Below are 13,556 nucleotides of genomic sequence, written 5' to 3' on the forward strand. Positions count from 1 at the left end.
GTATAGTGAAAAATTAGTAGAAAAGCACCACCTGAATAAGGGCGTAGATGTGCAAGCGATGAATCTGTTTAATGACAATGCAATGTCCACATTTCCGCGAAATCGACAAGAAGGCAAAAGTGGCTGTCATTGGATAGGTTCCTTGTTAATGTTGCACAAAAAGAAAAGATTCCAGTGAGCCAACAGATAGCAGTGATTCTGTTAGTTATAGTAAAAGTCATCCTACAAAATAACCCTCCTCCTTTCTCTCGTCTCCCTCGTACCATCCGCGATTCATTTCAAAGGTAAAGTGCATGTTAATTTGTTTTATGTATTTTTACTTTACATTTTATATTAATCATTTTGCTAGATCTTCCTATTACTCCCAATTAGTCTGTGATGGTGAAAGAAACCCCAGAGTACTGTTCTTCACGATTAATAAGCTCATTAAAGTCATTTTACCAGCCTTCAGTTTTTCATTCTTTGAACTGTGCAATATGTCTCTCATATTTCACAAGCAGAGCGGTGCATGTGGAATGTTTGCCAAGGGTAGTCACATAGTTTAAGCCATCTGCATATTTTACTGACCCCATTCTTACTATATTTTTTTAAGCAAGCTTTTCAGTTATTTGCAAAATGGACTTTGCACATTGTAAGTACATCACTTTTAACAGGCACATTTCCAAATTCTTTAAAATGTGCCGTGGTTAAACTACTCCTCAAAAAGCCTGTCTCAGAAAATACTGTTTTTAGTAATTTTCGGCCCGTTTTATTGAAGATTGCCTATTTCCAATGTACTGAATTTCTTCATATTAATAATATATTTATAAAATTCCAAGCAGGTTTTAGTGCTCATCGTAGCCCTGAGACTGCATTATTGAAGGTAATTAATGATCTATTATTCTGATTTTCAGATTTTATGCTGTTGACCACCATCCTATTACACTGCCCTAAGTCAATAGGATTCTCTGATTCTGTTGAACTGTTTCAAGATGTATATAGCAGGAAGTTTTCTGGTCAAATTATGGGAATTTGTATCATCACCATTAACAACCGACTGTGGAATAGCACGAGGTAGTATCCTTGGTCCCCTGCTTTTCTCTTTATATGCTTCCTCTTGGGAGCATCTTTAGAAAATACACTGTTGGTTTTCATTGCTATGCTTATGATACACAGTTCTATGTAGCATGAGAATCTGATAATGTGACAAATAGTTTATATGCTTGTGTATCCTGTATAAATCAGTGGATGTGCAATAGTTTTCTAAAAGTCAATGAAGAAAAAAAGAGAACTATGATAAGGGAGAAGGTGAAATCAAGGCTGGGTAACTTAGTGTTCTCTCAATTCTCTTATCTTTTCAAAAATTATGTTTTGGAAAATTTTTAATCAGGTTTCAGAACAAACCATATCACTGAGTCAGCTCTTCTTAGAGTATCCAGTGACTGTTTTCTGTCTGTTGACTCGGGTAGCTGTGCTGTCCTTATTTTGTTGGATCTAAGCATTGCTTTTGATACAGTGGATCATGCTATTCTCTTCGATCAACCTAAATTAGTAGTTGGTATCCAGGGAACTGCATTACAGTGGTTTAGGTCCTATATAAATGACAGATCTTTCTCTGTTAAGATTATGAATGTTTCCTCATCTATGGAGAGGTTCTATTTTAGGCCCAGTTGTATTTTGTATGTATAAGCTTCCATTAGGTCATTTTTTTTCCAAAACCATAACATCTCCTATAACCGTTAAGATGGCGATACACAGTTGTGCCTCCCATTTAGATCAAATGATGACAATTTCTTAGCGTCTCTGGGTTGAGTGCCTTACAGACATTAAAGACTGGATGGCAAAAAACTTTCTTCAGTTAAATGAGAACAAGACTGAAGTGATTTCTCTTTGGCCCTCTGACCTAACATGAAACTATACCACGAATTTAGGGAATTTATCTACAAACATGCAGAACTATTTGAAAAATTTTGGCATCATCTTTGATTCTGATATAAAATTTGATAAACAGATAAACCCAGCGATACAAGCTATAAGAAAATTCAATCTTTTCTCTCTTAAGGATTTGAAAATTGTCATTCATGCTTTCATCTCTTCAAGACTTGATTAATGCAGTACTCTCGTACTTGTCAGTCATCTCTCTTCCACCTGTAGCTGGTTCAGAATACAGCCGCAAGATGCTACTAAGAGGGACAATTTTATCCTCTTACATCCAGCACTTCAAGGAAATCCTCCAACTTACGGGGAATATTTGAGGGTTAGTGGCAGGATTAGCACTCCAGCCACCGGAAAAAAACTCACACTGTTCCATTCGGACTATTCTGGTGCTGCACATCTGCACTAAGATACTCAGCCCTGTGGCCTGTACTACAAAGTGGGGTTACTGGCTTATCGGGGTAACTGTCGGATTTAAGGTACCACAGTTTAAATGGACTTCATATTCGTTTACTTACATTTTGCCCAGGCTACCTTAAATCCGACAAGCCAGTAACCCCGCTTCGTAGTACAGGCCGCAGAGGTAGATCACTGTGTGGTGTGTGCGGCAATGCACTGCAATCAGCATGTGCTCCTTACCTCTCCTCTCCATAACATGTTATAGCCATGTTTATTATGCATTATGAATGCTCTATGAAGCTCTCATTTTTAATGCACTATAATCTTTTTACCCTAGCTTGTATATTTTCTTAATTTTTTTAGCTGCCTGCAATTTTAGTTTTTAATTTTCTTACTGCATTTAAATATATATCTGTCTCTTTTGTTCTCTTATACTTTCATTTATTTTATTGTATTCTAATCAGTTTTGCCCTTTTATCTCCTACGATTAAGTTTGTCCTTTATTTTATATTATCATTTGACATTTATATAATCATTTGCAGTATCTGTTATCCATATCTTTGATGGCTTATCATGTGTAACTGCTGTTTTTTCCTTCTTCTTGACTGTTATATATGTAAAGCCCTGCAAAACTAGGTAATTACTCTATTCCAACGTCATTTCTAAGAAATGTCTCCCTGCTTTCTGCCTTATCACAACACTTGTAAATGACTCCTGTTCCCAAAATCTGGTTATAAACCTGATGATATCCTCTCCCCACTTCCAATCTTTATTTTTTGACAAAAGTTCTGGAGCATATTGTCTTGGCCCAAGTGCATGATTAACCCCATGACCATACGTTGATTGATTCATTTGTCGGGTTTTGGAGTTGCACATGAAACTTCCCTGGATCACATGGCTAATGATGTGCACAGAAATTGACTGAGGAGCCACTACCATGCACTTCTTCCTTGACTTAAATACAGCCATTGATACAGTTAATTATAGGATTTAAATTCAGGTCAGGTCAGGTTGGGGAGCATGCATTGGTGCAGCACGTCGCCGTACCCACCTCATGGCGAAACGCCTCGCCATCCCGACCGGCAACCTCCCAGGCATACACATGGTCCAGTCCCACACTCTGGAGAGGGCCGTCTGTCTACCACAGCCAGGTGTTGCATGGGCGTCCCCTCGGCCTGATTCAGCCACTCGGATCCTTAGCAACAAGGATCCTGCAAGCAGGATCACCCTCAAGGAAACGTGCCCCATGGCCGTAGTGCTGTAACTGACGCTACCTCCTCTAGCAAGCTCTCATCAGATACAAAGTCAAACCAGCAATACCCCAGGATTCTCTGATGAGACACAGTATTGAAGGAATCCAGTCTTCATCTCCGCTCATTGGATAGTGTCCCTGTGTCACAGCAAGACAGGGAACACCAGGACTCTAGAGACTTGAACCTTCGTCCTCTTGCAAATATAATATAATCCAGCGACCTCATGAACCCCCCTATGCTCTCCTAATCAGTTTTCTGACATCATGGGAAGAGACACCAGAGACATGAATGCCACTGCCGAGGTAAGTAAATCTCTCGACGAGGTCGACATTCTCCCTGCAGACAGACACACTACTGATGGCTGTGCCTAAGAAATCATTAAGGTCTGGATCTTGGTCTTTTTCCCGGACACACGCAATCCCAGGCACTCAAAATCCTTGCTCAGTCTATCAAGAGCCCTGATCAGAGTCTCCATTTACTCTGCGAAGATCACAGCCTTGTCAAAAAATCAAGACCAGTAAATCTCATCACCAACAGATACCCCACGACCCGGCCAAACACCCAGTCCATACAAGCATTGAACAGAGTAGGAGCCAAAACAACCCTGGCGAACCCCTGAATCAACTGGGAAGAACAGGGAGGTTCTCTCTCCACTCTGCACAGGACTCACAGTACCAGTGTACAGGCCAGCTTTGACGTCCAGCAAATTAGGTGGGATGCTGCGGATTCTCAGGATGTCCCACAGGGTAACTTGATCAACTGAGTCAAACGCTTTATGAAAATTGACAAAGGCTACAAAGAACCTCTGCCGATATTTGCGATTGCGCCAATGAGAACCCTTAGTGCCAGGATATGGCTGATGGTAAACTTCTTAAGTGTAAAACCAGACTGGTCTGATTGCTGATAGGCGAGCAAGTGATCACGGATCCTGTTAAAGATAACCCTAACAAGGAGCATACCCGGTACTGAGAGCAGTGTTATCCCCCTCTAATTACCGCAATGCAGGCAATCACCCTTCCCTTTCCAGCTAGGGACTACAAGTCCCATTTTCCAGGCAGTTGGGATGACTCCTGACTTCCAAGCAAAGATTGCCTGCAATGCCAGGAGGAAAGCCTTACCACCAGCTTGGAGAAGTTCACCCCGGATATTACAGATCCCTGCAGCCTTCCCTACCCCCAGCTGTTTCACCACCTGTGCATCTCAGTGAGATCTGGTGGTTCACAGCTGATTGGGGGATCAGCCTTAAGAACTGGATCCAGAGAGATCCAGTGTCCTAGCCGAAGGTTCAGTTTTAAACAACTACTGAAAGTAGCCGGCCCAGCGAGTCACAACTGCTAATGTCATTCATAAGGACCGTTCCATCACCCACCCTGACTGCAAGTCTCCAAGGAACACATTCAGATGTGCTTAATGCTTTGATTCTTCTGTAAGTGGGACGTGGGTCACAAGACCACAGATGGTGTGTCACCTGCTCACAGATTTGTCTAACAAACGCCTCCTTATCTGCCCTCCTCGATTGCCGGTACAGACTGGAGTTGCAATGAAGTCATACTCTGCGACTCCTCTCGATAATAGCTACAGTGCCCTGTGAGATGAAGCACCTCCTTCTGGGATTTTTATTGCGCCGTATGGAAAACCACCTCTAAACCATTTAAATTGGTTTATTTTTTACCCTTGTGAGTGTACTCATTCGATCAAAATCGGCTCATTCAAATCAGTTAGTGGTCCAGTTTTGCTAGGTGTTCCACGAGGATCAGCTGTAGAGCCATTATTTTTTAATATTTATATGATCCCCTTGGACAGATTATCAGGAGACATGATGGTGATACTGATGATACTCAGCTTTATATTTCATGCAAATCTGACATGACTGCCCCTTCTACAGTACAAATAACTGCTTATTGGACATAAGAAAGCTTTGCTGCATTCAGGATTTTAAGTTCAGCTCTGCGAAAACAGATGTGCTTTAGATAGTCACTAATTCATCTATTGTTAAGGCTGGGAACCTTATACACAAACACAAGTACACCCATCATCTTACGTATGCCATCTTGGCATCTTGCTTGATGAAGAAATCGCCTTTGAAACACAAAATATTTTTTTCCCCACCTCCACACTACTACTTGACTCGGGTCTTCTGTCACTGTCTGATGCTGAATATTTGCATCATCTTCTTTTTTTTTCCAAACCAGTTCATCGCAAACCATGCCCCACAGCCGAATCACAGCTCAAACCAGCCACACCACGTGCGGCACTTTTGGTATGGTACTTTCATTTTTGTATTTACTTCCGGATAGGTACGACTACTTGAAGTTGCAATACCAAAAGTGCCAAATCAGCTGGGGAACTTCCCTGTTCCCTTGTGGGACTTGAAATGCTTTCCTTGTCATTTGGTTATGCAACTAGCCTGCCTCTAAACAGAATACAAACACCACATAGAAAACGGGTTGCGAACTCAGGAAAATAATAAAATAAAAGTAAAAAAAAAAAAAAAAAAGTGGTTTGGTCGTAAGACCATATACAGCAAAAAGATCCAGATGAAATGACAAGAAATTAAAAAGTATTTTGTTGAATATACTAATACAGCATGCATATAGTGTGCTGTCCTAATGATGTGATTTCAGCTTTTTATTTATTTATGATAAATATTGGGGTATTTATAAAACAAAACAGGAGTTCATAAATTTCTCATAAACCCATCTTCGAGTGATTTAAATGGCAAGGATGAATATGATTATGATAGTCTCGGAGAATGTATGCAGCACTCATGCAAAAACAACAGAGGTAAACTTTTAATTGGTTTTTAAACATAAGAGTCTATAAAAGGAATAATAATTAAAACTGCACAGTGGATGTGACCAAGATGTCAGCTCTATTTGTAGTGAATTCTAATTTGTAACAGGATTATCATCTAAGTGTTTGTATGACTGAAACAGCCTCTGCAAAGTAGGCTTCTTTTGGCATTTAAGGTGCTTTGGCTAGGAAATTCAGAGTGGGCAAAAAAATAAATAACTATGGCTACAGATAGCTACAGATATGCAGACATAATCAATAGTACCGAACATGGGATTTAGATAGGATTGTGATTGCTATGATCTTATCTTTTTATTTTTAAATGTATTTTAAGTTAATTTTTGCAATGTGTACACAATCGTGAACATGGCACCCGGTGTGGCAGCCACGGTGCATGGCCATTGTCATTCAGGGTGTGAGGTCCAACGGCATGTCCAGATTCAAAAACCTTATGGCCTGGTGGTAGAAACTTCTCCTAAGCCTTTCAGTCCTGGTTTAGACCTGAACTCAGGCAGCTTCAATAAAAGGTGGAGCCTACAGGAGTGGTGACAAAAATCTGCCAAATGCAAACTAGAAAAAGCAAATAAAGCTGCCTAGGTGGATTACGCTAAAAAGCTGGAAAACCGGTTTTCAACCAACAAGTAATCTACAGTCTGAAAAGAAAGGCAGACAATAACCAGTTACAAAACGAAAAATGCCACGCAGGTACTAGACGACATCAACTGCCCAATACACTAAATTAATTACACTATAGGTTTGCAAAGCCACATTCATGCTTCATACAGCCCTCACCTTTTCACTGGCCTCCTTCACACCTCGCTCACACTCCCCCCAGCTCACTCCCCTTAAGTTCAGCCGGGTCTTCTTCACACCTGGCTTCCTTCATACCTTGCTTACAGTCCCTCCGGCTCACTCCTCCTACGTCCAGTCACCTCCCCATGAGATTCAATGTGAAAGATGTAAACAAGATCTTCAGAAGACAGAACACAAAGAATGCTCCTGGTCCAGATTCTGTGTCCCCAGCCACTCTGAAGCACTGTGCAGATTAACTGTCACCTGTCTTTTCTCAGAAATCTTCAACCAGTTACTGAATCTTTGTGTTGTTTCAGCCTGTTTTAAATTACTCACAATAATACCTGTTCCAACGGAACCCAGAGTCTCAATGACTACAGACCAGTGGCTCTCACATCAGTGGATATGGAGGCATTTGAGAGACTTCTGCTGTCATAACTTAAAACCATCGCGGACCCATTGTTGACCCTCTATGGTTTGCCTACAGAACCAACAGGTCTATGGATGATGTCATTAAGATTGGACTCCATTTCATGCTCCAACCCTTAGACTACCTTGAGAAATATGTCAGAATTCTGTTTGTGGACTTTAGCTCTGCATTTAATACTATTCTCCCAGAGCTTATGTGGACAAAACTCTCACAACTGTCTGTGCCTGATCCTCTATGGAAGTGGATCAACAGCTTCCTCACAAACACGTGTGAGAATGAGCAAACACACCGCAGAACCACGGACCATTAGCACTGGAGCTCAGCAGGGCTGCATGCTTTTTCCTTTGCTCTTCTCTCTACACAAACAGCTGCACATTAGGAGACCCTTCTGTGAAACTCATTAAGTTTGCAGATGACACAAACCTGATGGGACTGATTCAGGACAGCAACGAGTTGGCATACAGAGTGGAGATCAAGTAGTTGACATCATGGTGTTGTTAACACAACCTATAACTCAAAGCCCAAAAAACCGTTGAGATTGTCGTGGACTTCAAGCGAAATCCCCCACCATGTGTCCCACCCATAACCATACAAGGCTCAGTTGTCATCACTGTTGAATCTTTTAAATTCCTAGGGACCACAATTTCTCATGACCTGAAATAGCAGCTCAATATCACCTCCATCACAAAGAGAGCCCAGCAGAGGATTTATTAAGGATTTATTAGGCAATTAAAAATGCGCCATCTCTTTTATTCTGTAAATGATCTTTCTTTTGTTTCAATGCCTATTATTTATTTATTTATTTATTTATCATCATTATCATATCAGTTCAGGAACATGAAGCACACAGATGCACACAAGACAGTGTGAGACAACAAGCATTATGCAAACATGGTTCTAAAAATGAATAAAAAGTCAAATTGCTCTTGCATTTTTTTAATAGATTCTTTTATCCAAAGTAATGTACAGTGTTGAGGAAGCTTCTTTTGAACAGTAGCTTTTCAAGCTACAAGCTATTTATGATTAAAGGTAGCTAAGCTGCAGCCAAGCTTCTGTTTTATTATAGTAGTTAGGTACATGACAAGCTACAAAGAAAAAGTAGCTAACTACATCAAAGCTATTTCATCCAGTAATACTTATTATACAATACGATACAACTTTATTGTCAGTCATAGACTGAAATTCTTATTGCATCACTGGGTGGCTCATTTATGGCAAAGACATAACCATACATCTAAAAAGTAACAGGTGACAACCCGATGGCATAGACAAATACCCATAACATGCACCCCATTGCACTGGATTTGAACGTAACTGATTCAGCAGTATGATAGATTTGAATACAATTTTTTTTTCTTAATTGAATATGTTTTAATGAAATGACTCTGAAAGGTCTGCCTGAGGGCAGTAGTTGTTATTCTTTATGCAGAACATGTGAAGAGTCAGTGGAAATGTTTCTGGATAATCTAAGCATGCTCTTCTTATGAGCTTCCTGAAAGGACTGCACCACAGGTAATCCAATGATCCAATTTGATCATATTGATTTGTTTTATTTTTAACTGATAGGCTACTCAGCCATACAGTGCTACAATAAAGCATGATGCTCTGAATCATTGACGTAAAAAACAAGAAATTAATTTAGCTATAGCTCCAAAGCTACTAGTTCTGGAGAAAGTAAATATGCTGTTGTACATTTTTGCAAATGAGGGGTCCATGAGAAATGTTCATCTATCATGATACCCAAATATTTATAGGCTGATGCTCGATTAATTACCACATTATGAATCATCACTGGGTGTAATTGACTGTTAGAGGAAATTATTTTTGGAAAATCACAATGTTAATAATGAGACCATCTTTATCATACCATTCAACTAGTCAGTCGACATTTCTCTGATACAATGTAGAATCATCATACTTGGTTAACAGAATCGGTAGAGTGGAATCATCTGAGTATTTAAAAAAAAACTGATTTGGCAAACTAGGGATGCAATTTAAGGTATATAAGGTAAACAGCACAGGTGAGCTAATGCAACCCTGAGGTACTCCAACATTAGTTATATTAGGGGATGAAAATGTGTTGTTTACTTTAACTAGTTGAACCCTGTTTGTGAGGAAAGTAAAATTACAGCGTGTTGCCACACCCACCACATGACAAACCACCTCAGGGATGAGAACCTGACTACAGCCATGTGGCAGGAGATACCTCAGTTCATACCTTATACCCAGGACGAAGTTGATGAAGGACCTTGCTCAAGGGCCCAACAGAGTAGAATCCATCCATCCATTTTCTAAACTGCTTATCTTACTGTGTTGCGGGGGGTCCGGAGCCCATCCCAGAAGCAATGGGCACGAGGCAGGGAACAACCCAGGATGGGGGTCCGGCCCATCGCAGGGCACACTCACACCAGTCACTCACATACGCATTCTTAGGGGCAATTTAGCAAGTCCAATTAGCCTCGGCATGTTTTTGGACTGTGGGGGGAAACCGGAGGAAACCCCATGACGACATGGGGAGAACGCGAATGCAAACTCCACACACGTGACCCAGGCGGAGACTCGAACCCGGGTCCCAGAGGTGTGAGGCAACAGTGCTAACCACTGCACCACCATGCCGCCCCAGAGTAGAATCACTCCAGGCGTTCACGGGATTATATTTTTTGCTGTGAAGTATTTTTCAACCCTTCAACATCCATTCCCACAGTTTTCAAGCAAAATCAGACCAATCAGAAACACCTGCTAGTTGAAAATACCCGTCTTTGTAAAGAATGCAAAATAATATAGAATGTTATAGAATATAGAATCAGCCCTTTATTTTATATGCAATATATTTTATATATATAGTACACCGTATAATAAAATATCATCTTTAAGTCGTATTGCTTGGTGTTTTTACCCTTTTTATTACAATTTTCTTAATTCATTAATATAACTTTTTTTATCACCATTTAAGCTGCTAAAACAGAAACAGACAGGAATGTTCTGTGACCACGGCGAACTGTAGCCTGAACACAAGATGAATGATGGGCATCTTGCAGGGACGCTCACACTGCGAGCAGGCAGGGTGGAAACTGTCACTCATGCTGGGCAACACTCACCCTGCCAGACACGGCATAGTCATGGCCACATATCTGAGGTCTCGGAACGGTCGTAAAGTGATTAGTCAGAAGGCGCATAGGTCGTACTTGTAGTTTTTTTTTTTTTTTTTTTGTAGTTTTACCATGGTACCTCGCTATTTGTGGGGGGGAAAATGTGTTACTGGAAAAAGTACAGCATTTTAAAAGTAGCTGTGCTACTGATAAGCTACAGAAAAAAAGTAGTTGGGAGCGTCGCTAATTTTAGTTAGCTACTCCTCAGCACTGGTAATTTACATTTGTAAAAGCAGGGTCAGGTGGTCCCTGGAGCAACTGGGGTTAAGGGCCTTTTGCAAGGGCCCAACAGTGACATCATTCTGCCAGCCATGGAATTTGAACTGGCGATCTTTTCGAACTGGGCTACAGAAGCATAGTCACAGTCTCAGGTTTGCGCCAATCAGCTGCCCTCGGTGACTGAGATGGTCATTGCAGAAAATTTATTTTGGAAACAGGATTCTGAGGTCTGCTTTGGGTCATTGTCTTGCTGGAAAGTAAATCCATGACAACCAGTTTGTCAGCAGTATTGCCTGATACTTGGTGACATCGAGTAAGCAATTGATCTTACCTAGTGCCTCCAGTAAGCAGTCCATCTTACCCAGCCCCAAAACATCACTGACCCATCACCATCTTTCACCATGGGAGTGAGGTGCCTTTCCTTGTATGCTTCTCTGTCTCCATTCCAGATATGTTCAGTTTTGGTCTCTTCTGACCGCAGCACCTTTGTCGAGTCATAATTTAAATAACCTTTGACAAATGGCAAGCGTCTTGGGGTCTTGCAACATTTCTAAAGAGCCTGTGGTAATGGAGTTGGGTTCTGAGGATGCTTTTTGAAACCTGGTGACCCCAAGATGCCTCCAAGGTCTATGACCTTTCATAGTGATTCTTTGGGATTTTGTTGCTTCATTCCTTCCTATCTTAGGGGGCAAAATGCATATGTGTTCTCTGCCTGTCAAGTTTTCAGCTCTTCCACACTCTTAAAGTTTTTGAATAATCGCCCAGACAGTGCGCAGTGGCGTATTGAATCTTATGTGGATCTTCTTGTAGCCGCTACTAGATTTATGAAGTTCTACGACCTTCTGTCTCTTTTGAACTGCCAGCTCTTTTGTTTTCTTCATGGTGTGGAATGATAGGGGGATTTTTCTTGCACAGTGACTCATTTTTATACAATAGTGAAGCAGGAAAGTGATGCAATTACATAGTAATATTCCATAAACACTTACCTGAACTTAAGTACAATTAGTTTCATTCCTGGTTTAAATTTGATGGACTTTATTACAGTAATCTTCAGGGGTGTCATTAATTGTGGAACCTTTATTTGGAAAATGGATTTTTGATTAAATAAATGAGTAATTTGGGTTAGTTCCATTGATAAACCAATTTTCACACCGAAAGAGCATATTTTCATGACATGTTATTGCAGTGATATCAGTAAAGTTGATCATGCAATAAATATGCTTAACAATAACCCTACATACCCACACCTGTCTCCATTCATTATGTAACATTTTGTGTCATAGAAGCCTTTATTATACATATAATGAGGAAATGATGTGTAAATATATGTCTGCATCAATGATAGCCATTTTTTTTTAATTTACACTGTTAAGCTATGGGTTGAATGCAGTTCTGCTTAGGAGACCCTTTGACCAGAGCATGTTCATCTTCACCAGGTGAAAGTGATGACGGAGGGAGATCTTCTGGTCGTTGCCTGCGAGCAGTTCCTGGGCAAGTCTGTGTCAGAAATCAAAAATGTGATCCTGCAAACCTTAGAGGGACATTTGCGGTCCATTCTCGGTAAATTCTCCCTTCCTCTGAGGAATGCTTCTTTATACAATACTACAAGGGAGACCATTGGGCGTAAATAATCAAAACCACCCAACACAACCCCCCCCCCCCACACCCACCCCACACCCACCCATAATAATAATAATAATAAAATTAACTACATAGGGTACTCTACTGGACCCTTTGGCCAACAAACTGCTGAAGTCGTGCAGTCTTTCATATGAGCATCATAGAGTAGCTTGTGTGCATGTGTTCGTCATTAAAAATGACTGTATTTAACCCGAGTTTTTAATATAATAGGTTTCGTGGCAGTCTGTCTGTAAGTACGAGTTGTCCATAAGCCGGACATTCTCAGGCAGAGGTGTACTTGTGTAGATGTAGACCTTCTGTGGTATGCATGGATGCCTAGCTCTCTCTCTCTCTCTCTCTCTCTCTCTCTCTCTCTCTCTCTCTCTCTCTCTCTCACACACACACACACACACACACACACACACACACACACACACACACACACACACACAGGCACTCTCACAGTGGAGCAGATCTACCAGGACCGGGACCGATTTGCCCAGCTGGTGCGAGAAGTTGCAGCTCCTGACATTGGACGCATGGGTATTGAAATACTTAGCTTCACCATAAAGGTAACAATGAGCAGGCTTATCAGTAGTCTTTAGAACAATAACTTCAGTATATCCATTAATACGCTGTCAAGAATATATATTTTTTTATCTAGAAAGGTAGTGGGCTTGCTGTGTTTGTTAAATTATTACTCCTGTTTTTGTTTGTTATAGAGATGAATTATGTATGACAGCATGTCTAATTGGTGTATATGTGAATGATCAATGTCCAGATGCATTGACCAAAGTAGTGAGAGTAATGTCAAGGTGAAACTTGTATGTGACTTTGAGTTGATGGTTCTTGATCCTGTAGGATGTGTACGACAAAGTGGAATACCTGAGCTCCCTAGGAAAGTCCCAGACAGCAGCGGTTCGGAGGGATGCAGACATCGGTGTGGCTGAGGCAGAGAGGGATGCTGGAATAAAAGTGAGAATCTCT

General features: G+C 40.9%; 1 protein-coding gene across 1 annotated transcript in view; it reads left to right on the forward strand.

The window, feature by feature from the left end:
- The window catches only part of LOC125711692 (flotillin-2a-like), a 33,893-nt gene that overhangs the window by 14,294 nt on the left and 6,043 nt on the right, over positions 1–13,556 (forward strand). The window contains exons 4-6 of the mRNA XM_048980897.1: positions 12,386–12,509; positions 13,023–13,141; positions 13,431–13,544. Of these exons, the coding sequence (XP_048836854.1) occupies positions 12,386–12,509; positions 13,023–13,141; positions 13,431–13,544 (357 nt within the window). The remainder of the gene's footprint in view (positions 1–12,385; positions 12,510–13,022; positions 13,142–13,430; positions 13,545–13,556) is intronic.

This window comes from Brienomyrus brachyistius, chromosome 17 (assembly GCF_023856365.1).
Source record: "Brienomyrus brachyistius isolate T26 chromosome 17, BBRACH_0.4, whole genome shotgun sequence".
In the NCBI taxonomy this organism is placed as follows: Eukaryota; Metazoa; Chordata; class Actinopteri; order Osteoglossiformes; family Mormyridae; genus Brienomyrus; species Brienomyrus brachyistius.